Source organism: Xenopus laevis, chromosome 4L, assembly GCF_017654675.1.
Source record: "Xenopus laevis strain J_2021 chromosome 4L, Xenopus_laevis_v10.1, whole genome shotgun sequence".
NCBI lineage: Eukaryota > Metazoa > Chordata > Amphibia > Anura > Pipidae > Xenopus > Xenopus laevis.
Window position 1 is genome coordinate 121,877,869 of NC_054377.1, and position 27,859 is coordinate 121,905,727.

Here is a 27,859-nt window from a genome sequence, read left to right on the forward strand (position 1 = left end):
TCACCTTTTGAAAATTTGTATTCATAGAGAGGAGACCAAAGCAATAACCTCTGCTGATCCCTCCCATCTTTTGCTCAAGTCAATAAAAGTGCATCAATCTGACATATACTTATGTTATAAAAAGAGAAAGCACTTATCAGTGTAACATAATCCAATAATCGTCAATCATCTTGGTGTTGAAGGGCCTGCAATGACTTGTAAGGTAACATGCTGATCTGGCAGTTAAGGGGTTACAAAGCAAAAGAAAACCGTAACAGACCTCGGCTGAATAACTGGCAATACAAAATAATAATGAATATGTCCCTTTAGATTAGGATTTCTCCCAAAGTACCAAACCCAAAATATAGTATAGGGTCCTGTAGATGCATACATTGGAAAAACAAGTAGATATTGTGCCGTCAGTAGGGAAGTCATTACTGTTATGTACATAATGTACATCAAATAAAATCTACACCAAAAAATTGTCACCTTTTTGACCTTTTGCAGAAAATAGCTTAAAATGTATGAAAATATAAATTAAAAAAAGATGCACAAAAAGCAGGAAAAAAAACAAACAGAGACTGGGGGTAATGAATCTATTTTGGACCCTTTGTTTTCAGCAAGCACCGCAATTAGCTGTGCAGCAGAACTGCAGTTCTTTCTGGAAGCAAAGGGATTAAGGAATGACTGAACCCCAAGTCACCTGTAAGGAATAGAATAATGTTAAGGCAGAGTCTTTCCTAAAGATGGAAGAAGGGCAAATATTTTGGTAGTGGCAGCAAGAACTTTAGAGATGCATTCTTCCTCTTCTTTCTTCTGGCCAATTCTTTCACAGTCTGCTCCAAGCTCTAAGCTTTTAAAACCATAGGTGCAGCCTCAGTCCTAAAGAGAGTCGGCATTGTGATTAAGTGTGAGACTGTATGATTTAGAACATCAGAGCCGTTGATGTGGGAAGAAAGAAAAACAGTTCTCCCTGAGAAAGGAAGGGTTCTTTAACCTTGGATTGCAGCTATAGGCTATGTACTACATCTAACTTCCAGTTTAATCTGTCATTTCCAGTACTGCATCATTTACAACGTTCAGGCCAGTGGTTTAGCTATACCATGATGGTCATTTATATGCAAGACATGAAATATTCTGAGAAGCTGGTAGTACCAAAAGAAAAGAAAAAATTGTTCAAGAGTATCTTACGGCTTACAAGGGAACGTATTAATGCATAGCAATGAGACTTCTGTAAACTCAAGCGTTTTGCTCAGCTCATAGCACCCGCAACAGGTGACTCTCCCAGATGAAACACCAAGTGAGCATATTCACATTCTCAGTCGGGCTGATTTGCGGTAATGACATTTGCCGAAGTCGGTCATTAGTATAGGTCAGTACAGCGGCCAGTGGAGGCCTTGTTTGTGTAAACTTAAAAAAAATCCCATCCAAGAGGAGCTGAATGGGACACAGTTAGAGCAAAGAAGGTGTAAAAGGGAGAAAGAGCCATAAATCCTCAAAGTCTTCACAGCGATGAGCAGAACTGCAGAAACAGAGCTATTTGTATGGCTGCCAATATAGTTCGGGGCCATCTCTGCTTTTTTCCACCAACCACAGAACAGCAGTTGAACTTAAGTCCTTTATTGCACCTGCTTTAAGGTATGTGCGTAAGCAGCAGTCTGTAGTGCAAAAGAAGCCTCCAGTTCCCTTTTCCTTAGTGTCCTCTAAGGAGAGATCCCTTCCCATCTTCCAAGTTAACTGGACAGTAGAGGTAGAGGCTAAATAAAAAACAGCCAAACACTATCCTGTTCCTCTTGCAAGGCCTCGGCTTATTGGAGCCTTTGTTCTCCTGAGACTGGAAACCGCGTCATACAGGAAGGCCAAAGCGATGTTTCTTTTTCTTTACCGGCTTGGAATTGGTGAGCCTGCGCAAGTCATCCTCCCCATCCGACTCCTCCATTTCATCATCTGCTGATATGAGAATCTGGATGGGCAGCAAAGTAGAAGGAAAACACTGATCATTGTTGTCTCTGAAAGTATGTTTTGTTATCTTTTCCAGAATAAAGGGATCCACAATTATATTATAATATACTTATTATTAGGGACAGGCCATACCCCCTTCATTTCTGGATAAAGATAAGACGCTTAGGCGCAGATTCACTAACTTCGAGTGAAGGATTCGAAGGTAAAAAGCTTCGAATTTCGAAGTTTTTTTTGGGCTACTTCGACCATCGAATGGGCTACTTCGACCTTCGAATCGAAGGATTCGAAGTACAAATCGTTCGACTATTCGATAGTCGAAGTACTGTCTCTTTAAAAAAAACTTTGACCCCCTAGTTCGCCATCTAAAAGCTACCGAAGTCAATGTTAGCCTATGGGGAAGGTCCCCATAGGCTTAGCTAACTTTTTTTGATCGAAGGATATTCCTTCGATCGTTGGATTAAAATCCTTCGAATCGTTCGATTCGAAGGATTTTATCGTTCGATCGAAGGAATTATCCTTCGATCGAACTATCTGTGCGATATTCGAAGTCGAAGGATTTTAATTCCTAGTCGAATATCGAGGGTTAATTAACCCTCGATATTCGACCCATAGTGAATCGCCCCCCCTGTGTATCTATTCTCAGTCAGTCAGTGCTTGATGTGATGATCTTTTACAAAGAACTGGGTGACGATTCTGTCTCCAGGGCCACTCTAATAAATGGGCAAAATGGCCAAGGCTAACCATGACAGATGGCAGGAAGGGGAGTAAAAAAAAACAGCCTTTTATATGCAATGTTATCAACTGGATGAACTCTACCATTTTAACCCACTTTTTTTTATTACTCATCTCCTGGAAAACAAAATCTTAGGGCAAGTTTCTTATATAAAGCTGTGATCTTTATTTAAAGAGGATTTTCTCATGGTGTCCTATTTAGAGACTGTTTGAAGCAATGGGATGAATTTCCCTACAGAAAGAGACAGTGCTCTTTAAGGCCTTTGAAGACTATACTTTACCCAATTTAGGCAGAAAAATAAATAAAAAAATAAAAAATACAGTAGTTTTGTTGAAGAGTGATGAAGTGGCATGGGTGTGTGCCAAACAGAGCATGCCAAATGTTACTTCAGCCCAGCCTAGAAGAACACTGATGGGATTGTTTATTCTCAGGCAGACAGCTCCCTGCACTTTATAAACATATGAACCTGTTACAGCCAAAGAATTTCTCCGTTTTCCAGGCAGCAAAAGCAAAACTAAAAATGGATAATATAGGCTTGAAATTAGATATGCATCTAGGTATGAGACACGTTTCTGATGGGTCATGCCTGGCTATCTACAACATCAGCTTACTATTAGACCTATAAACTTACTTCTGATTCTGATTCGTCATATGAAGCCGTTCGCCGATATCGGACTGTGGTGCCATTTCGAGAGTCAGGGCTGCCCTCCCTTTCTTCTGTCTTGGCTTTTGTCTTACCTTTCTTCATTAGAAAATTGTCCACGACCCAAAACATTAATGCCTGTCAATATTAAATGGCCTGTTATTCACATTTAGGCCCTGCAGCACACTACACTATGGGGGGGGGGATAGATTAGTTGGATTTCCTACCATATTCACAAAACTCTATTCATCCACTTCTGTAAATTTGTATTTGAAACAGACTTGTTTCTGGAATTTGCCCCTAAGCAAATCATTGCCTCACATACAGCAAAAACTAGCAAAATAAAGCCATGTGAGGCAATAAAGCATGTTTTATTACTTATTTTATGTTGGCAAAAAGCTACTTTTATATATAAAATGGGATAAAATGCACTTCTGTTTATAAAAATGTCAATAAAGGTTTTTACACCGATTTCTATTAGACTGTTATACAAAAACAGGTCTTACACCTTGAAATTGGGGTTATTGGTGACTGGAGGAAGCAATGCAGAGCTGAGGATGGGGGGAGGGGAGTTACTCTGAACTTTACTCAATTAAAATTATGATAAAATGACATTAAAAATCTTGTTCTTCGCCTATTTTTGTCGTTAAAGGAGAAGGAAAGGTTTGCAGCACATGGGGGTGCCAAATGTTGGGCACCCCCAAGTGATTGTATTTACTTACCTGAAACCCGGGCTGGTGCTCCTCTCAGCAGAAAACTGCACCGGCCCGGGGTTATACCAGTGAGCACCACGAAGCGATCCTCTTCCATCTTCCTCTGTCTTCAAATTTCCTGGGGCAAACGCGTTTGAATGAAATAGCCGACTTTTTAGTTAAAGTTCGGCTTTTCGTTCTACTGAGCATGCGCAGCTGCGTGAAGAAGGACGGAAGAAGATCGCTCCGTGGTGCTCACTGGTATAACCCCGGCCCACTACAGTTTTCAAGTAAGTAAATACAATCACTTGGGGTGACTTAATATTTGGCATACCCAAGTGCTGCAAGCCTTTCCTTCTCCTTTAAAACAACATATGCAGAAAAGCATCTTTAATCAAAAAATAAAAAGTAGTCACAGAGTTGGAATTGTTTGTGCAGATTTCTGTTTGTGAATATGGAGTTCTTGCTTCATTTTTGTGAATTCCCTTCTCTATGTCAAACTCAGCTGCATATACCAAGCAAAAGAAGTGACTCACATTAACAAAAAATGGGACGATCAGCATGACAGTGGCAAGCTCCAGCTGAGGATTTTTTATAGGTTTCACCTTGGCAACCTGTGGATGAAAAAAATATAAAATGTTTTTTTTTTCCACTTAACAGCATAAACATCTCAATTCTGCTTTTCCATATTTCTATATGATAACTGACAAATTAGAAAACTAGCATTTAAATGCGTGGCCTCAGCACAAGTATGCTAAGCAAGGAGCTGCATACACTAAAGCAGAAAAGGGTACTTAACCCATTTTTTTCAGCAAAACATCATGAAAAGTATTGTTTTTGGGGGAATAAAAGTCTTTCCTATTAGAATTTGAGCCCCCAGATGCCTTAGTACAATGATTACGAGTTCTAACCTCTTTGAGATGTGGTATGAGCAAGACAAGGACGATGGCTGTTTTCTCGAACATCATAATAACAATGTAGAGGGCGCACTGCCCAACCCAGGCTTGGCACTGCACAGGATCCCCTATTGGTACAGTAAAAAAATTGTAAAGTGACTTTAAAGGAATGGTTCAGTGTAAAACTAAAAACTGGGTAAATAGACATGCTGTGCAAAATAAAAAAATGTTTCTAATATAATTAGTTACTCAAAAATTTAATGTATAAAGGCTGAGTGAGCAGATGTCTAACATAATAGCCAGAACCCAGCTTTCTGCTTTTCAGTTCTCTAACTCTGAGTCAGTCAGCAACTTTAAAGGGGACCCATCACCCAAAAAAATTATTCAAAATCCTATTGCATCACATTAGTCAAGCAAAATAAACTTTAATTACACTATATAAATTATATGAATCTTGTTTCGTTCAGTCTGGGAATTCAAAATGATAGCAAGCAGGCAGCAGCCATTTTGTGGACACTGTTTTTAAGGCAAGCCTTGCATCATCTCAGAATCTTGTTTGTGCACCAGAATGGGGGACTCAAGAACTGGCTACACAATTAAATGGAGAACGGGGGAATGTGGGGAGAGCGGTAACATCTAGGGCGTAGGGCATAGAGGAGGGGCAGACAATATTTGATTGACAGCTGAGATTTTTAAATAAGCTTACAACAGCTATGAATGCTTAAAAAATCAGTGGAAACCAAGAGAGCTGAAAAGCAGGAAATAGAGTTCTGGCTATTATGTCACACATCCAGTCACTCCAGTCTTTATACATTACATTTTTGCCTAACTAACTATATAAGAAACATTTTTTATTTTGCACATCCTATCTATTTACCCAATTTTTATACTGAACAATTCCTTTAAATAAATGTCATTTTAAAAATATAAAATTGTTAGTCTAATCCAGGGATCCCCAACCTTTTGAACCTGTGAGCAACATTCAGAAGTAAAAGGAGTTGGGGAGCAACACAAGCATGAAAAATGTTCTTGGGATGCCAAATAAGTGCTGTGATTGGCCATTTGGAAGCCCTATATGGATTGTCAACCTAAATTGAGTCTCTGTGTGGCAAAACACTTGGCTTTTATACAACCAAAACTTGCCCCCAAGCCTGGAATTCAAAAATAAGCACCTGCTTTGAAGCCACTGGGAGCAACATCCAAGGGGTTGGAGAGCAACATGTTGCTCACGAGCTACTGGTTGGGGATCACTGGTCTAATCATTTGTTATTAAGCAAATCATAGACCATTCTCATTTAGGTCTATGACACACTGAGTGATTTGGGAAATTGCTCTATGGCATGCTAGCAAAACAGGTGGATAAGTCTGCTTTGTCCTTTCTGAGAAAAACTAACCTGTCACCGCCATTGTGGCCCATGATTTGCTAAGTGAATAGGTGACAGTTATTATTAATTACCATTAGTAAGATAATCAGGTCACCCCACACTAAAATCTGCATGAAAAATTGTTTACCACCATATCCATTTATGTTCTATAAAATATTTTTGAGAAGGTACCATATTCGCCGAATCGCAATGACTCCCACTGCCTCCACTCCACGATGCAACTGACTACTCGAACACCTATATAGATAAGCAACATCCCCAATGTAGCGTCCAGGAGAAAGTTAATAAGATATCTGTTGGGAAGACAGTAAATTAGACCATTAAAATGATTGAATGAATGACTGTATCTCCCTGAACATGACCTAATACAGTAAGTTTATATGAAGGTAGTGATGGTCAGCAGCCAGGAATTTCCTCTGGGATTACTTGAACATTGCACAGATTTCTCTATCTGACATCAGTATTTTCATACAGTTCGTATGACAGTTAGCCGCTATGCACATACAGCTGGACAGTAGTTAACTAGCATTAACATACAAATCAAGTACACTGGACTCCAACTTAGGAGGACCCCAGAAAGTGTCAAAAAGTGTCAGAAAAACTACAGGGCCTTAAAGCAGTAGCTCTTCTTTCTTCAACACAAAGGGTAAATTTACAAAAATTGCGATTAGTGAAAATGAAGTAAAAAAAAAAAGTTGCATAGGTATAGGGTCCGTTTTCCGGAACCAGTTATCCAAAAAGCTCAGAATAACAGGAAGGCTATCTCACATAGACTCCATTATAATCAAATGATTCTGAATTTTAAAAATATTTCCTTTTCCTCTGTAATAATAAAACAGTATCTTGTACTTGATCCAAACTAAGATATAATTCAACCTAAATGGAGACAAAACAATCATATTGGGTTTATTTAATGTTAAATGATTTTGTTTCAGTAGACTTAAAATTATGGAGGACCAAATTGCAGAAAGACCCCTTATTCGGAAAACCCCAGGTCCAAAGCATTCTGGATAACAGGTCCCATACCTGTATGATAATGTTGTAATTCCTCACAAAAGGAATTTCCATCATTATTTTGCCTCTACAGTCATTTTTGCAAAGAAAAATTTGATAGTTTTTTTTGTCATAAATACGAATTGGTCCTACCCATGATATTTTTACAGACAATCTTTATGCCAAAATGTCTCCGCCACAATGAAAATACTGTGGAAAAATGACAATAACCTAATTTAAGTTCATACAGAGAAAAATTTTTTTGCAGCGCAACAATGAGTTTTTTACTGTTTATATGACACTTTTTAAAATTCAGTGGCATTACATCAAATCCATAATAATATACAGTCTGTGAATCTGTCGTACTTGCATCACTTTTACAAATTGGCAACTGACACATTCAGAACCATGTGCTTAGATACTTTTGTGCATTTCCCTAAAGAGTTGCTATTTGAAGAACCTTCTGATAGGAGCACTGCACTACAAATGACATGCTTACATATGTTACATATACCCTAGTAGTCCTACAGTGCAGAAATGCCTGTGCAAAAACACTTGTACACCCCAAAATGTTATTAAAGCAGAGTCTAGAGCAGTGATCCCCAACCAGTAGCTTGTGAGCAACATGTTGCTCCCATTGACCTCAAAGCAGGTGCTTATTTTTAAATTCCAGGCTTGGAGGTAAGTTTTGGTTGTATAAAAACCAGGTGCACTGCCAAACAGAGTCTCAATGTAGGTGGACAACCCACATAGAGGCTACTAAATGGCCAATCACAGCACTTATTTGGCACCTTAGGAACATTTTTCATGCTAGTGTTGCTCCCCATTTCCTTTTATTTCTGAATGTTGCTCACAGATTCAAAAGGTTGGGGATCCCGTGTCTAAAGTCTACCCCAGTCTCTCACTATCCCTCAGAAGTTTAGGAAATCTTTAGTTTGCCTGTGAGAGCACAGAATATCTAGCTAAGAATGGATAAAAAAAAAAATTTCTAGTTTCCCAATTGTCAGGGTCCACTAACCCCATGCCATTTCCCCACAGTAATTTTTGTTGTGTAATTAGGGGTACATAATAGAGAACCATATATAGAGCCATAGGGAGGGATAGATTGGAGAGGCTCCAACTGGAAAACCCTTAGGTAATGAAATTAAAGGGACTGAGAGGATTGATCTGTATGTGAATTAGCAAGCAAGACACTGTATGCGATGTAACAGAATAACAATTGTATTTGCCAGAAGACATACATAGAGCAAGGGTCTTCCCCAGTGAGGTCCGACAAGTAGACATTTGCAAAATGGATAAACAGCATCCCTATAGCTTGCTTGGATGTGTCCAAGAACCTACAAGAGAGGAAACAGTGTTAAAGCAATTATAATGGTTAGTTTAATTAGAATCAGGTTAGTTTTAAGTAGAACCAACAAAACACACAGTACGATTCTATAAGGTTGATTGCCCATATCAACTGCACAATTTAACCCATGTATGTATCCAAGACTTTCACAGCACTACAAAAGTATGGAACTGCTACAGTCTTGATATTCCATTAATAAATATACACACTTGATAAAACCTCTTATAGCCTTATGTTTAGCACCGCGGGTTCTGGAGAAACGTTATTTTGTTTCTACTATGTACTGTATTACTGTATATGGCTGAAATGACAATAAAATCCACTTGACTTGACATATGGGAACAGGAATGGGTGATTTTGTGTTTAAGCACACTGAATGGATGTGGATCCCTGTTCTGACAGTCTACAATTGAACTGATACAATCATGACTGCTTGGGTTACTTTTAATTATTATAATGGCTGTTTGGTATTGTGCAGCCCTTGAGAGTCTCCAGACTGATGGTTCTTAACCTTTTTATCCTCAGAGAACCCTGATAACATATAAATTTAATGATGGTTCACCTTTAAGATAACTTTGTGTGCTATAGAATAGCTAATTCTAAGCAACTTTTCAATCGGCCATCAGTTTTCCTTTTTTGTAGTTTTTGAATTTCTTGCCTTCGGACACATTCCAGCTTTCAAATAGGGGTCACTGACCTAATCAAATAACAAATCCTCTGTAAGGCTATAACTGTATTGTCCTTGCCCCTCTTTATTATTCAGCTCGGGCCCTCTTCTATTCAGATTCCAGTCTTTTATTACAATCAATGTACGGTTGCTAGGGTATTTTGGACCCTAGCAACTGGACTGCTGAAATTGCAAACTGAAGAGCTACTGAATAAAAAGCTAAATAACTCAAAAACCACAAATAATAAAAAATGAAAACCAAATGCAAATTGTCTTAGAATATCACTTTCTAATGATGCTAACAGTTATATTTTTAAAGGTGTTTTCGCCTAAAAAATTAACTATTTTATTTTTTAAAATGCTTTCACTGGATTTTCTTTATTTCAACCTTTAATTTAGTGATCCCCAACCAGTGGTTTACAAGCAACATGTTGCTCACCAACCGCTTGGATGTTGCTCCCAGTGGCCTCAAAGCAGGAGCTTATTTTCAAATTCCAGGCAAGTTTTAATTGCATAAAAACCAGGTACTACTGGTGGCTGCCGGCCTCCTTGGATGCTACCAACAAGCCAATCACAGGCCTTATTTGGCCTCATGGACTTTTTCATGTTTGACCTTCTCCCCAACTCTTTTTACATTTGAATGTGGCTCATAGGTTAAAAAAAAAAAAAAAAAAAAAAGTTTGGTGATGGTGCCTTAATTCAACCCGGAATGGAGCTTTCAAAGTGGCTCCATTTGCCTGTGGTTTGGAGGCAAACTTGTCAGCTATGTAACCTGCTGTGTACCATAATATAGCATAATACTCCAATATGATGGCCAGTGTTTTTCAGTGAGTATACAGCGTATGTTAATGCTGGCTAACTAAGAGCACCATCTTGTGGCAGATTGTGGTAAAGTGTGAATTGTTGCCTAGAATTTGTATCTGCATTATATTTTAATTTGTTTTTTACAGGTTGAAAAAAAGACACATCCATCAAGTTCAACCTTTTAACTCTATTTTAACCTGCCTAACGGCCAGTTGATCCAGAGGAAGGAAAAAAAACCCCATCTGAAGCCTCTCCAATTTGCACCAGAGGGGGAAAAAATTCCTTCCTGACTCCAAAATGGCAATCGGACCAGTCCCTGGATCAACTTGTACTATGAGCTATCTTCCATAACCCTGTATTCCCTCACTTGCTAACAAGCCATCCAACCCCTTCTTAAAGCTATCTAATGTATCAGCCTGTACAACTGATTCAGGGAGAGAATTCCACATCTTCACAGCTCTCACTGTAAAAAAACCCTTCTGAATATTTAGAGTATATAATCATGATAGATGGGGCTACACTGCCTAAACCATGACTGTATAAATATTCCTGTACTCATAGCAGCACATGGATTAGGCAGTGCAGCCTATGGCTCAGGCTCATGATGGAGCACATCTTCTCACAGCAAATTTAATTAATATATAAGGTATAGGCAACTCACCATATTTTCCAAGGACGTCTTTCATGCTTTGGTTCTCGAAAGCGTTTTACTGAAATACAATGGGATTGCAATTAGCTTTCTTTAGACATATTGTGGAAATGATCATTGACAATTCTGAAATGCTGCATGCCTGTGTGCATAGTGTAGATTTCATACTGAGTCACTCTCAATGCATAACTGGCCAACTCATTATACCTAATGATATACGTTGCTTACATCATGCCTGTCTCCATCTGTTTCTTACATTAGCTGTTCACAATTGTGGTTAAAATTTCATTAAACAAGGAAAAGAAATCCTTGCTCATCTGCTCTGGGTTTCCCTTCATCTTAGCACCATAGGTGTCTAATCTTGATTTATGGTCCAATACCATTTGCAGCTTCCTTTTGTGCAAAAAAAGGTCAGGGCAGAGAGAGGGGTGGAATTGAGTGTCCACCCATGTTCTTACGTCTCTTTATATATGGAGGGACACAGCTGGAAAGAGCACAGGTTGCAAACACTTTGTTAAAACCATTGGTCAAGAAACCCCTTGGGATATCCATTGCTCAGTCACAGCTCAGAATGATTTTCTCAACTGCAAACAGCCACACTGGAGCACATTGAAATGCTTGTATCAGCAGGATGACCAACAAAACTGACTGGCAGCAATTGCAGGGATCACAGTCCCTAACATACCTAAAATGTATCCAAATAGACAGGGCCCCGTATAAATATCTTTAAAATCATTGACCATTTGTAATTAATTTATATTGGTAAGTTACTTAGAGTTAAATAAGCTATAATTATGCCAAATGTTATATTTGAATTGATGAATATCAAGGGAATGCTAGACAGGTGACCCAAGAAAACCCTAGAAGAACCGAAATATGCATAGTGACCTATGCACTTGTCCCCTCTTCTTATTTTGTTTCAGTCTGTCTCCATTTCCTTATAGATTGTAAGCTCTTCAGTGCCAGCGCCTCATCCTAATTGTGTATTGGTACAGCTAGCATTTAAGAATTTATCTTTACTGTTAATTTATAAATATATCTGTTTGTATTTATGCTTGTAAAGCACTATGTACATTTTTGGTGCTATATAATCACAATAGATAGATAGATAGATAGATAGATAGATAGATAGATAGATAGATAGATAGATAGATAGATAGTGTCCAAGTGTGTATGGGGTTATTTATTGAAGGTCTAATTTTAGAGCTGAGAGTTTTTAAACCTCAAATGAACTCACAACGTGAATGGTTTCTAATTTAAGAAAAAAATTTGAATTAGAAGTTTGGGGCTAACAACCCGAAATTCAAATTAATTGAGTTTTCCCACTGGAAAATACTAGAATCTCTCCTGTTAAACGAGTTTTCAAGCGAAACCCCCATGAAAAATCTGGAACATCATGAAGGCTATTAACATCGTTAAATGGTTCAAGGGACCTCTGCCATTGACTTCTACATGACCTCCACAGGTTTAAGATGGTGTATTTTTGGATTCAAGCTATTTCCAGGGTCGGGGTATATCAAATCTTGAAAAAATCTAGGTTTTTTTTTATACTAAAATTTTTCAAGTGTTTCGAGAAAAAAAAAGACATTTTTGCCTGAAAAATCAATCATGGGAGTGACTTTTTTTTAATAAAAAATATTACAGGTGATTCCTTATGAAACCGAGGGCACTGCACAAGGCTTTTGCCTATACTCATAAACTGGCACCATGATACATTTCCCAGAAATGAAGTGACCTATATACAGAGTTTCTTTAGGACAATAAGGAAGTAACAAAATGTTACAAAGTAGGCACGTCCCAACACTAGGTGAAATATGACAATCAAGTCTTACCCTTTTTACATACATCTATGTGATTTGTTTAGTAGCACTTCCTGTAAGGTTGCAAGTGTATATTCCCAGGTTATTGTCAGGGAAGCAGCTGATGACACATAACTCTACATAATAAAGAGATACTAATTGCCCTCAGATACTTAGCAACCACCCACGCAGTGCACAGTCACCAGGGTGAGACCACACACTTAGGGGCAAATTTATTAAAGGGCGAAGTGGCTAACGCTAGTGAAAATTCGCCAGTGTGACGTAATTTCGTTACTTCACCGATTTACTAACTGGCGTAAATTCGCTAGTGAAGTGGACCTACTCTAACGCTACTTCGCACCCTTACACCAGGCGAAGTTGCGCTATGGCGAAGGGATGTAACTACGCTAATTCAATAACATGACAATTTTACTGAACGTTACCTCTTGCGCCAGACTTGCCTTCGCCACCTCAGACCAGGCGAAGCGCAATAGAGTAGATAGGACTTGCTTCAATTTTTTCTAAGTCCCAAAAAACGCTGGCGTCTTTTACTTTTTTAAGGGTGATAGGCTGAAAAAGATTGTACATTTTTTTGGGGTTACCCTCCTTCCCCCCTACATTTCCTAACATATGGCACCTAAACTATACAATGGGCACGTGTATAGGGCAAAATAACAGCTCTATTTTATTATATGAAGCTTTCCCAGGCTTGTGTAGTGTAATGTATTTGCGCCGTATGCAAATTAGGCATCGCTAGCATAACTTCGATTTGCTTGACGAATTAGCGGTAGCACAACTTCGCTATCTTTTGTCTCCCTGAGCGCAACTTCGGATATTAGTGAATTAGCGGTGCCCTGGCAAAACTTCGCCTGGAAAAGTGCGGCAAAGGCGTCGCTAGCGCATTTTCGGTGCTTAGTGAATTTGCCCCTTAAAGAAGTGGTTCACCTTTAAGTTAACTTTTAGTATGTTATAGAATGGCTAATTCTAAGCAACTTTTTAAATGGTCTTATTTTTTATAGTTTTTGATTTATTTACATTCTTCTGACTTTTTCCATCTTTCCAATGAGGATCACTGACCCCATCTAAAAAACAAATGCTCTGTAAGGCTACAGATGTATTGTTATTGCTACTTTTTATTATTCATCTTTCTATTCAGACCCTCTCCTATTCATATTCCAGTCTCTTATGCAAATCAATGTCTGGTTGCTAGGGTAATTTGGACCCTAGCGACCAGATCACTGAAATTGCAAACTGGAGAGCTGCTAAATAACTCAAAAACCACAAATAGTAAAAAGAAAATTAAAAACCAATTGCAGAATTGCAGAAGTATAGCAGAATATCTACATCATACTAAAAGTTAACGCAAACGTGAACAATCCATTTACTAAAGAAAGAAAATTCCAAGATACATTAACACTGTGAGTTGGTTTTAAAGGAGAAGTAAACCCTTACTAATAAAATCCTCTACCCTACATAGACCGCCCTCCTAGCTCCCCCCCCTTAGGATTTGCTAAATGACCCTAACTCAATACTTACCCCTCGGTTCAGATTCTGTCTAGCAGAGTTTGTGGCAGCCATCTTCTTTGTTTTGGTAATCTTCGTGAAGTAAGTGCCGTATCGGTGGTGCATGTGCAGTTGGACCAATTTTCTGTTTTGCGACAACTGCACATGCACCAAAAGTCACGGAAAATGCCAAAGCACCGCTCTCTTCCCAAAGATTAATGAAGCTGCTGAAGATGGTGCCCATGAACTGCGTTGGACAGAATCTTCACAGAGGAGTAAGTAAAGAGTTAAGGGCATTTAGCAATGGTAGCACCTAGGCTGGGGAGGAGCAGGGACGGGGGTCTATGTAGGGTAGGAGTTTTTAGTAGCAAGGGTTTGTTTCTCCTTTAAAGATATTTGTACATGGAATTGCTACTGAAAGTAATATTTGTCTGGCTGTTCATATTTCCTGCACTACTGGCTCAGACACCTGAAAAAATGTAGCAGCAGCCAGCTGATTAACAGACCTTGAATAGAATGGACTTCTACCACAACACTTCAAGATTCCGTAATAAAGAAAGAAATAAGCAAATATATTTTAACAGGACTTCAAAGCACTGACAGTATATCGGAAAGTTGCCTACATATTATATTTTCATTATGCAAAATAAACAAATGAACACAAAATAACTAGTAAGGCTTAAAGGAACAGTAACACCAAAAAATGAAAGTGTTTTAAAGTAATAAAGATATCATGTAGTGTTGCCCTGCACTGGTAAAACTGATCTGTTTGCTTCAGAAACACTACTATAGTTTATATAAATAAGCTGCTGTGTAGCAATGGTGGAAATTGAAAAAAGTCTATATGGCACAGGTTAAATAGTGGATAACAGTTAACACCAATATGTTCTACAGAACTTACTGTATCTGCTGTGTAATTCTCCTTTGAATGGCTGCCCCCATTGCTACATAGCAGCTTATTTATATAAACAATAGTAGTGTTTCTGAAGCAAACACACTAGTTTTACCAGTGCAGGGCAACACTGAATTATATTTTTATTACTTTAAAACAATTTAATTTTTTAATTTTACTGGTCCTTTAAACCACCAACACTGGGGGGGGGGGGGTTGGTTAAGCCATGGCAACCATCAGTGATTGGCTTTGTTTTTAGCCAGATGCAAGCAGAACAATCAATGCAAAAATCTGACTGGTTGCCATGGGTTACTGCCCAGGAGCAAATTTGCCCAGTGCTGACAAATGCCAATGCATTATCATTCTAATACAAGCTGATGAAAGCCTATAGCTGCAGTTCGGGAAAAATAGAAGTTACAATATCACATCGCTACTTATTTGTCAAAGTGTCAGCTCACTTACATATACACTCTATCTCTATAACTGGATGCCAGCTCATTTGAAAAAGGGATTTATCATGGATTTATTTGGGTGTAAATGGCAGCACTCTTGTTTAACTTAACACCCTTACGACATAAACACAATGCTGCCAGCAGGATTATTTCTTTTACACAGAGCCCCCAGTGCTGCATTTCATATCTAAATCCTGTGCCCTTCCCATCAGTCTATCATATGCAATTATCATACTACTCAACAAAATGACAGTAAAAGGGACACCACAAATCTCTCGTGTCCTGTACAGGTATGTGATCCATTATCCGGAAAACCATTATCCAGAAAACTCTGGATTACGGAAAGGCATTCTCCTATAGACTACATTATAATCAAATTAACCACATTTTTAAAAATGATTTCCCTTTTCTCTGTAATAATAAAACAGTAGCTTGTACTTGATCAAAATTAAGATATAATTAATCCTTGTTGGAAGCAAAACCAGCCTATTAATGTTTAAAATATTTCCTAGGAGACTTACTATATAAAGACCCAAATTATAGAAAGATCCATTATCCAGAACACCTCAAGCCCCAAGCATTCTGGATAAAAGGTCCGATACCTGTAGTAGCTACTCAGGACAGCCCAATCCTCAAGAGAAATACCAATAAGTCCCCCTTTATGCCACATGCTGGTGGAGATGTTGGCCGGACATTGGAGAGTACAGAAGAACAGATGGCAGCTCATATTTCCACCTTTTGAATAATTGAGTGAGATAAGGAACAGCGCCTAAGCAGCATATGATCACTAGCCATTACTTTACTAAATGGGTCAATGTGCAAGAACTGGAAAGAGAAATGTTCACAGAAGATAAATGTACAAAAAATCCTATATAAAACAGGCTGATTACATTTCTGTACCATACTGATGTTTACATCCAATTTCATGTAAAAGAATTAATCACTCATCTCATTTACACCCAATCAGTCCATGAGAATTCCCTTTTTCAAATGAACTGGCATGTAAACGAAGAGCAAACCATTCACTGATTAAATATTCTACATACATTAAGGGGGTTATTTATTAAAGGGCAGTTTGATTTTTACCCCAAAAAAATTGAGTTTTCAAGGATATTTTTCATTCAAAACTCGAATTTTCAGATTAAAAAAACTCAAATTTTTTGAGATGTATTATACCCCGAAGCTGGAAATATCTCGAAATACTCCAGCTAAAACCTGTCAAAATCATGTAGAAGTCTCAACCTTTGATAACCCCCTAAAGGCAGCTTATTGGCCCGTGTGTGGGGCCATCCGACAGGCTTCCCCGATCAATATCTGGCTAGATCTCAATCGGGCAGGTTAAAAAATACCGTCGCATCGCGGCCGCATCTGTGTGTGTATGCAGTCCTGCGATCCGACCGCCCATTTCGGATGCATTGTGATCGATCGTTTGGCCCTAGAGCCCACGATCGGATCAGCCCAATATCGCCCACTTCAATGTGGGCATATCGGGGAGAGATCCGATCGTTTGGCGACATCGCCAAACAAGCAGATCTTTGCGTCTATGGCCACCTTAACTCCTATGAGAACAAAGGGCTGTTTCCAAGTAAAAGGTGCTTCTTATTAAATACTAAAGCTATAGGATCCTTTATCTGGAAACCCATTATCCAGAAACATCCAAATTATGGGAAACCCAATGGTTTAAAAATGATTTTTTAAGCATACTTAAAGGAGAAGGAAAGCTACAGAGGCATTTTATTGCCAATAGATTAGCTGCAATAGTGCAATCTAGAATGTTATATTTATTCTGTAGAATGTTTTACCATACCTGAGTAAAAACGCTCTAGAAACTCTCTGTTTGTTTAGGATAGGAGCTGCAGTATTAACATGGTGTGACATCACTTCCTGCCTGAGTCTCTCCCTGCTCTGGGCTCAGATTACAGTAGAGAAGGGAGGGGTGGGTAAAGAGGAGAAAACTGAGCATGCTCTTGCCCAGGGCAATGAGGTTTAAGCTGAAAACAGGAAGTCTGATACAGAAGCCCATGTGTACACAATATAAGGAAAGAAATGCAGTGTTTCTTTTGACAGGGGACTCAGAGCAGCACTACTTTGGGGGATTACTGGTATATTTAGATGGACCATTCTGATAAGGCTTACTTAGTTTTAACCTTTCCTTCTCCTTTAAGGTGTATTGAGATGCAAATTACAGAATTGTTATTGCAAACACTAACAATGTTATTTGCAAACACCCAGGTCCTGCGTGTTTTTGGATAACAGGTCCCATACCTGTATTAAGAACCACAACAGGCAGAGCAGGGTGTTTTGGTCACAGCTATTCTCTATGGAAAAGCAGCAGCTGTTTAACACCGCGTGTGTCATTACCCTACACCTGACCAAGTCAGTTTATTGTTTTGAGCGTTTCAATGCCTCAAAATTGGAATGTTGCTTTGAGAAACTAGTAATGGCAAATGAGGTATCTCTATACGAAGCCTTGGAGGTGGGATGTTAAACTACAACTCCCAGCATCCCATGACAGTCTTCAGAACAGGCAGTCCTGTTATGCATGTGGTTTGTGACAGTCAAAGCCAGATGTGGAATCCTTTTAGACAACTAGACACATGACAGTTAATAAATGCACACAGAACACAGCAGATCTAGTTTTTGGGGAAATTCAGTGCATTTCCATTCAGTTCTGGGGCCACACCCTTTGGAACAAGCAAACAGCAGCTGACATTACATGGCCTCGATTGCAGGGGAAAGTTGCAACGTAGCTCAGTTTGTAAAGGACTGCACTGCTGGGTCCGGGGGACATTAACACATGCTGCTATAAGAGAATGTATCTGAAGCAATGTTTTAGCATACCAGTTGCTTAACTTTTGGATTTACTGAACTTTAAACACATAGCATGGATTGTATTTAGACTTTTTACACTAGCCCCCACCCACTTGACCCCAGAAAAGCATGAGGAAAAGCCAAAATGATAATGGCAAATGGGGCAAATATTTTTGTTGTTAGGCTCATAGCTAGATTGGTAAGTCACTGCAGAATGTGATAGAAATAATCAGTGTCCTTTATGTGCAATGCTGGTGCAGCTATGGGTGAGAAGTAAGCGCTACCATAATGGACAGAGTAATAATAATAATATTATTATTATTATTATAAGAGATCACTAAACACGACAAAAGCACAGTAGTTGCTATATTGATGAGAGTTATCTGGCTGTTTACCCTAGCTATAAACATCTATTGTTTCATTTCATTCCACTTGCTCTTTCCTAAAACACACTGTTCCCAGTAGTGATATTTATTCTGCACATACTTCCAAGAACAAAAGCAAATACTCAGAAAGTGGCAACCTGGGGATTAACCACAGTAACTTGAAGTATGGAAAATGATACACATAGCTGTTTAACATCTCCAGTCTATGCAAACACACAGTCTATTTTATTGTGATTTTATTGTGCAATTGGACATACAAGGTTACAGTGAGACGTGGCTGTTTCTCGGCCTGAGAGCTGTAGCCAATCTGTTCACTTCTGCTCTGTCATGTGTCAGCACCTTTGGCACGCGTCTGCCTGGGTGCAGCAGATTTTGTGCAAAAATGTATTCTCTTGCCTTACAAAGTGACTGCACCTGCCCTAACACCATGCCTGTAGGTGTAGTTACATTACAGAGCAGAGGTAAGCAGATGAGCACCCATTAACAAGTCCTAGATTTTAAGTACCCTGATTTTAAGTTTTCCCGCATTTTACATTTTTTGTGGTCCCACCAATTTATAATGCATTTCCCTGATTTTAAAGTGGACCTGTCAACCAGACACAAAAATCTGTATAATAAAAGTCCTTTTCAAATTAAACATGAAATCCAATTTCTATTTTTTATTAAAGCATTCATAGCTGTTGTAAGCTCATTTAAAAATCTCAGCTGTCAATCAAATATTGTCTGCCCCTCCTCTATGCCAATGGCATAGAGGTGGGGCAGACAATTACTTTCACTTTCTATTCAGCACTTCCTTAATGTCACAGCTCTCCACACATTCCCCCGTTCTCTTTACCATTCAATTGTGTAGCCAGGGCATGGAAATGGACATCGGATCCCCCATTCTGGTGCACAAACAAGATTCTGAGATGATGCAAGGCTTGCCTTAATAACAGTGTCCACAAAATGGCTCTTGCCTGCTTGCTATAATTATGAATTCCCAGACTGAAGGAAACAAGATTCAAATAATTTATATAGTGTAATTAAAGTTCATTTTGCTTGACTAATGTGATAAAATAGGATTTTGAATAATTTTTTGGGGTGATGGGTCCCCTTTAAGTAATGTTTTTACATCAAGATTGTGTCCCAAGAACTGTATTATTCCCTCTAAGAATTTTGTATTTGTAAAATAAAGAGGTTTAAAATATTAACCAGATGTATATTTTGCCATGGTTCTGCCTGTAAATGGTCAATTCCAATTAGTCTGCCCCTTACACAGTACTGCACCAATCACTTATTGCTTTAGGTTGTGTATGTAACTGACCGAGAAGCCTTGCACATGCCCCTTATAGTGTAACATTAATGCTGCAATGTTTAACCCTTGTTATTAACACAGTAAATATTGTATCTCAAAGTATTATCAACTCCTGCCTCACGGGTAACATACATCTCTGAAATGCTTTCACACCGGCATAGTGTTTAAAGATTTAAACATAGGCGACAAATCTCCCTGTGTGCCAGTACCCCTTAGGGTAGTGACACACGGGGAAATTTTCGCCCGCATTTTTTTAAAGGGGGGTTTCGTTTGTTTTGTCTTGCCATAGAGAAAAATGTAAATTGCCAGCAACTATACACACACACACACACACACACACACACTGCTATTTGCAATTGCCTGTACACACAAAATGAACAGAGACCCTTTTTGGAGTGATTTAATCAAAATAGCATGGCTATTCAGAAGTAGTGAAAATCTGTGCTAGCAAAACAGACAAGGAGATTAGTAGCCGTGATAGTATGCAAATTCTTGTGTGCGCGGCATGTCGTAAGTACATAAGAACTTATGGATGTAATTTCTAGGGCGGCAATTTTGCATTCTTTGTTCCAGCGACTCATCATTCGCATATGAAGATTAGCCATACAAAATACTCTAAGGACGAGACCCAGGATGTAGATGCTCTTTGTTGTTTATATGGGGTGTTTTTTTTTACTAAAACAAAGACCACTCTCAGGACCTAGTAATTCAAACAACAAGAAAGCAGAGCCCAGATGGGAGTATTGGATTATAAATGCATGGATTACTAGAAGAAATGTCATACTTCCCTTATCCCTAAGGAAAACATCATTGAAGCACAGATTGCTTATGTTAATGTCAGTCTATTGGTGGGCCATGTGTTTGCCTAGCCAAGGCTCAGATACATGGCCCAGTAAAAAATTCACATGACTTCTTCCTTCATGACAACTGCAACATATTTTTTGGTCTAGCGAGAGTAAAATATTTTCATGCAATTGGCATGTGACAGATCCCCATTAAATCAACCGTGTACTTTACATACTAATCGGTATATATTGTACAAGAGCCATAAATAACCTGTAAAATATATCCTTATAAGTGATAATTAGGGACATATGCAGTAATTATTAGTGCTAAGTGATGGCACCTCTTCATTAAACCTGTATATTCATAAAAGGTACCTCCCTTCTTTAAAATATAAGATATTATAAGCAGGTCTGGACTGAGAGTCAAAATAGGCCCCGGCATTTTAAGTACAAAGAGGTCCAATCATCCCACACAGAGGCCCACACAGCCCCCACCAGCCCACTAATTACTGACTTTCTATGGCATCTTATAGCAGCCCCTCTGGCATTTGCTAGAACTCACAGACTGCCAATCCGGGCCTGATTATAAATCACTACATATAATTGCATACAACTGAACCATACTTCACCTACTCATAGGATTGCTCTAAGGGTCTGGCCACACAAGCAGAGTCGAGGAGATTAGTTGCCCCAGCGACAAATCTCCTCTTCTTCGGGGCGACAATCCCCCCGAACTGCCTTCCCCCTGCCCTCCGCCGGCTAAAATGAAAATCGACTGCGCCAATGCACATGCGGCGCTTCGTTTTCCAAAGTCGCCCGAAGTTGCCTCACGGAGGTCACGGAGGCCAGGATGAAGGCAGTTCCAGGAGATTGTCGCCCCAAAGAAGAGGAGATTTGTCGCTGGGGTGACTAATCTCCCCGAATCTGCTCGTGTGGCCAGACGCTTAGGCCAAGGGTTCGTGAACGAGCACTGAGCTCAAGTTTAATTTTCCCTTTGCACTCTTCTAATTGAAATAAGTACAGGTTAATTATATAAAAGCTGTGATCAACCTGTAAGATATAGCCTTACAATTGGTGCACATAAATGTCACTTGTATCAGAACTAAATTTGTGCTTTATACCAGCATCCTTAAAAGATATAATGATTATAAGTCAGTTTGCATTTCTATGATTTGTGTGTCCACTATATATGGGGTTGTTCCCCTTCCAAACACTTTATTTATGATGAAAAACCTGAAAACAATTGAACTGAAAAAAAAAACACTTTTTTCAATTGCTTATCATTTTTTATTTTTGTTTACTGTTTTTCTAGAATTATAGTTTAATGTGTCTCTGGTGTTTCAGTCTGGCAGCTCAGTGATCCACATGCAGATTCTGAACGGTTACAATTTGCTTCATTAGTTTATACATTTCTCAGCAACATCTGTGGAACATTAGCAACTATTGTATCAATCCTAACAGCTGCCTTTCGAAAGATTCCTAAGATATCCAAAAATAAGAAATGTATCCGGTAAATGTATCAATTTAGATCAGTTAGGGGCCGATTCATCAAGGGTCGAATATCGAGGGTTAATTAACCCTCGATATTCGACTAGGAATTGAAATCCTTCGACTTCGAATATCGAAGTCGAAGGATTTAGCACAAATTCTGCGATCGTACGATCGAAGGATTATTCCTTCGATCGAACGATTCGAAGGATTTAAATCCAACGATCGAAGGAATATCCTTCGATCAAAAAAAGTTAGGCAAGCCTATGGGGACCTTCCCCATAGGCTAACATTGACTTCGGTAGCTTTTAGCTGCCGAACTAGGGGGTCGAAGTTTTTTTTAAAGAGACAGTACTTCGACTATCGAATGGTCGAATAGTCGAACGATTTTTAGTTCGAATCCTTCGATTCAAAGTCGTAGTCGTAGTCGAAGGTCGAAGTAGCCCATTCGATGGTCGAAGTAGTCCAAAAAACACTTCGAAATTCGAAGTTTTTTTACTTTGAATCCTTCACTCGAGCTTGATGAATCGGCCCCTTAGCGTCTGAAGCAGCTAACCCCCCCCCAAGCTGCTTTAGAAAGACAGAAGGTGAAAAATATATTATTAAAAATATTATTAAAAATATATATATATTAGTGGGTTACAACCTTTAGGTATCTTGGGATTAATTTTCACCTTGACCCCGAACAGTTTGTTTCCTTAAACGTAATCCCAATTAATCAGCAACTAAATCTATACAGGCGTGGGGGCCCCTCCCGCTAACGCTGTGGGGTAGAATAAATATCATAAAAATGATATTCCTGCCAAAATATTTGTACCTGTTCCATAACTCTCCGAACCCATTATCCAAGCAAATCTGCACCACTGTTCAAGCAATGATAACACCTTTCCTGTGGAACAACAAAGGAGCCAGAATCTCCTCCGCTAGATTGATGGCCCCGTGGGCCTGAGTCTCCCCAATTTTTACCTCTACTATATTGCGGCCCAGTTTAGCTATGTCAATTGGTGGCTGACTCAGGACTTAGATAACCCCAATGTTATATTGCAGGCCAGGCTCTTGGGCTCACTGGAGGCCCTAAGGAACTATGTGTATAGAAAGCCTAGGGATTATCCAACATTACCTCCTTGTATGAAAGCCCCTTATACGGCCTGGATGCATATGGTCAGATTAACTAAAACCAAACAGCCAATACTTTCTCCTATGTTGCCTCTATGGAGGAACTCCCAGTTACAGCAGTTTTATAATGTGGAGGCCATGGGCTACTGGACCTCAAAAAACATCAAATATTTGGGGGACATTGTAGTCAACACGAGGTTTATGGACATGGTAGCGTTGAGGGATAAGATTGCTACTCCCAATTTACCCATGTTTCGGTATCTTCAGCTACGGCACATATTTTCGGCACAATTTGGCTCAGGAGATCTAGAAATGGTGGTACCAACAGTCCTAGCACAATTAAGTAAGGAGGAAACGGCTGAAATGGTCTCGAGTTTATATTCACTCCTCCTGACATCCACTGCCTAGCCTTTTCAGTCAGCCTATAAGCAATGGCAGGTAGACATGCCCGGTCTGAGTGAAGACCAGTGGGAAGAGACAACGGGCAGACTCTACCAATTCTTGATTAGCTCGAGAGACAGGTTAATACAATACAAATTTCTGATGCGGATATATCTCACCCCTAATAGGCTCCACAAAATGGGAAGACTACCCCTTCCCACGTGTAAAAGATGTGGGGTGGCAGATGGAACCTTTTGGCACATGGTATGGTCGTGCCCGGTTATTTCCAGATATTGGTCCGATATCACACTGTATATTGTTGAGGTCCTGTCCCTCCCCCCACTACGAACCCCCGAAATATGCCTACTGGGTGTAGTTGACGATATGGTGCCACTCAGTAGTACCAGAATATTGCTAAGATCCCTACTTTTTTATGCCAAGAAACTAATGATCATTCACTGGATGGCCACCCACCCTCCCCAAAGACCGGGCTGGATTGGGTATGTGAACAAGATGCTCCCGTTAATTAAGTTGACATATGAAGCTAGGGGTCACCCTAACAAATTTGAGAGAATATGGGGTGTCTGGTTAGAAGCACATTTATTGTCATTACCATGATGATACTGTATGTTTTGAGAAATGCAATGTCGTATGTTTTGCTCATACTTATGTTGTTTTCGCTGCTGATGTACCTTTCCCCCCCCAAAAAAACCCCTTTAACAACAAAGGGTACAATATTTCCTATTTAAATTGTATTTGTAGTTTCTGCCCACAACCTTCCTTTTCTCCCACAGCCTTCCTCTACTGTGTTAATCCCTTACAAGCAGCCAGCTATGAGTGTGGTCAGTCAATAGTGGCCGAATTGCAGAAACCTCAACCAAAACAAACACAGTTTAAAAATGTCTCAGTTTGCTCAGAGTCTGTACAGCTATGCTTTAGATGGTGCAAATGTATGCTTTAAATCAGAAAGGGACTGCAGCAGTGCATAAAATGAGTTTGGGTTGGCCTTTGTGGCATATACAAGATACACAGCACAAGTAACATGGCCAGACTCCAAGTATAATATTTTGAAAGACAGAAGTAAGTGTAAATGTCTTGGCCTGCTGCTTGCAAAAGTAACAATGCATTCATAGACAACTCTTGATGTGTATATATGCTGGGCTATGATACAGTGTAAAAAGGAGAACTGATTTCATATTGTTGGCTGGCTAGTATTTTCTCTTCTTGTAATCTACTTTTTTTTTTATTTAGGATTCGGCCAGACAATGAAGCTTTACTATAATGCGCTATAAAGTATTACAAATCCTGTGTAAAAGCAATAAATATGTCTTCTCCTTGTTACACCTGCCCTTTTTATAGCCACACACACTGTATCGACAACGTTACAATTCCTTTTTACCCGTATACACTTCAACTTCCGTAATCTCAACGGTCAAATGCATTCATTTGTCCTTTCTATTCTGGTTACCCCTAACCCAGCTCTCATTATTCATTGCATTTGTAATTATGTGAAGGGAAATGATAAGTTGTTGCTATTTGTGTATTTAGACAATTCTAGTAGGACGTTTAGACAAGCCAATATCGATATCACAAAACTGCACTACACTAAGGAGCAAATCAACACTGAACCCCAGGGTCCGAGAGGTAAGACAGGTATTGCTTGGTTAGGTGGCATTCCAGATATCATAGGGAGCCCGGAGACTCTTCATTTTGATGGATGGGCACAGCTTTTGTACTATCACTGAACGGGTGTTTAGATCAGAAAAACATTGGGTCAGCATGGGTGCAGGCAGGTTAGAATTTGTTTCTTTCCCCGCAATCTGCCAGACTGGAGCATGATGACTAGATACGAGTATCTGATGAATGCAATGCATAACTAATGTAACCACAGGGAAGCAGCTGTGTTCTTAGATCATTTACTAGATACAACAAGCACATACACAGCAAAAAAAGAAGAAGAAAAAATATCATGGAGTAACAACTTTATCTGCAAATATATTTTGTTGCCTTTTCTAGCACCTGTTGATGGGAGTCTGGGAGTTGTAGTTCAACAGCCTTGTCCAAGCCTTTATACAACACAACTTGTAGTTGCCAACACTCCACCAGGGACACTGCCACCTCACCTTCCTGTAGCCCTATCTGTCAAGTCGGATAGAGAAAGATGAATGAAAAGTAAAGACTATCCAGGGAATATTTACCTATGGAAATGTAAATGTTACAAATACCTATAGAGAGAATGAACGTGTAATCAGTGGAAAATCTGTGCTGCATGCAAAGAAGAAGTGGTCAGTGCTGACAAAGCACAAGAGTGAATGATACGGAAGGAACAATTTGATTTTTTTGAGCTCAACTAAATTATTTAAAATCACGATGGGGGATGGATTACTGGCCAATGTAGCGGGTGAAAAACACTGTAAGGGTTATGGCACACCGGGTATTTTGTCTGCCACCCGGCACTAAACAGAAATGGACAGGGGGGTCTGCCTGTACTACATTTTGTTTCATGGAAAATGCCCTGTCTAAGGCACAAGGAATGGTGTCAGCAGAGGCAGAGTAATGTACAGGCTTCCCTAGGCTATAGCTTAGGGGCCCAGTGTGATCTGTTTATTTCTATTTTGTTTAAAATATTTTTTATTTTAGATGTCGGGAGCAGCTGCTGGGAAGAAGGCAGGCAAAGCAGATCCATGGACGTCGCTGGCACGTGCCAAACCCAACACGATGCTGGTGCACGCCGACCTGGATCTGCATGCACCTGGACCCAGCAGTAGCCTAGAAGGGGGGCCTGTGGATGTAACCTAGGGACCCCCTAATCTGCCCCTGGGTGATGGTCAGATCTCAGTGTTGCTGTCAAACAAAATACCCTGTGTGCCATTAGCCCAGCATTAGTACACCAGTGCCAAATATTCTTGGCAAACGAATAGGAAGCCAGACTGGCACTGCTGAAACATCATTACTATCACTATAAAAACTGATAAAGCACTAGTACCACTATCCCATCGGCTAATCAGAAACAACTGCCAAGGACAGGGGTCCCCCTGACAGTCCTGAAGTGGGCTGCTAAACAATTAACGCGGTGTGCCAAATTGAACAACGGCTCGCTGAATTTGACGAACGCCGACCCCTTCGACCCCATTCCCAACCCCCCCCCCCCAGTCCTTGCAAAAAGATTTGGCTCTTCGTCAGGTTGGGGACCCCGGAATTAAGGCACCTGGTGAATGAGGAGAAAGTAGTAAAGAGCAGACATTAGGAAAACAGACAGAAGAGGAACGGGAGGGTCAAATTGCGTGTAGGGGGGCAGTAATTGCTGGACCCTGAAAATCAATAAGTACAATTGCTCAGCACAGAGGGATCCTAATATAAAACCTGAACAAGACCAAAGTAAGAAGCACTGGTTTCTACTAGTTCTCCATATTTTGAATATTGGATATTTTGCTTCTCTTTACACAGCAAACAATATCAAGTTTCACTGCCCCACAGGCAAGGCAGAGTTGGAGAATAGATTGCCCCAGGCAATACATGCAGGCTGAAGCCATTCAAGGACAAGATTGTGTAAATCAGGGATAAAGCTGTCAGTCTCCCTCTGTTACAGACAGTTCTTGGCTTCTGGAAGCCCTGGGCAGGGCTGATGTTCGGGTACTTCAAAGTAGCCATTTTCCTACACCCCTAGAATAAGAGGGGGGTTTCCTTTGGAGATTATCTACCCAACATAATATGAACATGTATCTAGTATAGTCAAGCTGCCAACCCAAGAAGACGCACTAATTGTGGGGGTTGTACAATAGAGACAGTCCTGCCCAGAGTAATGAGAGGCCATGACACTTGAGCCATTGGGGTCCCAGAGTGTTGTTAAACTACAGCCCCCTGCACTACGACACACACGAGGATACTCACACATGAGGATGCTGAAAGCCATCACAGCCAGCAGGCCTTGCAAGAAGATCCCGAAAGAGCCCATCATTGCCCCGTTGCCACAGCCCGGAGCAGTAGGGCTGGGGTCGGGCGGGGACGGCCCCAGGGTCAGGCTCTTGCTGCCATTGCTTGTCCCCATGGCTAGGAGAACCCACTACCGGGCCTGGAGCCAGCTCGCGAGCCGGTCACCGAGGCAACCAGCGACTGGAAACCAGGAAGAGGACGTGTATTGACGTCACAGCTGTGCCAGCGAAGAGCACGGAATAGGGTGCGACACGTGACTCTATGGTGG

The 27,859-nt window shown here is 40.0% G+C and overlaps 1 protein-coding gene across 1 annotated transcript; it reads right to left on the bottom strand.

Annotated features, from left to right (window-relative positions):
- Positions 1-27,855, bottom strand: stimate.L (STIM activating enhancer L homeolog). The gene is made up of 8 exons (XM_018258907.2): positions 27,550-27,855; positions 10,764-10,812; positions 8,525-8,620; positions 6,462-6,583; positions 4,921-5,033; positions 4,546-4,623; positions 3,306-3,455; positions 1-1,942 (listed from the first exon to the last, which is right to left on the bottom strand). The coding sequence occupies exons 1-8, from the start codon at positions 27,704-27,706 to the stop codon at positions 1,826-1,828; spliced, it is 882 nt and encodes a 293-aa protein (XP_018114396.2). The 5' UTR covers positions 27,707-27,855; the 3' UTR covers positions 1-1,825.
- Between the last annotated feature and the right edge of the window lie 4 nt (positions 27,856-27,859).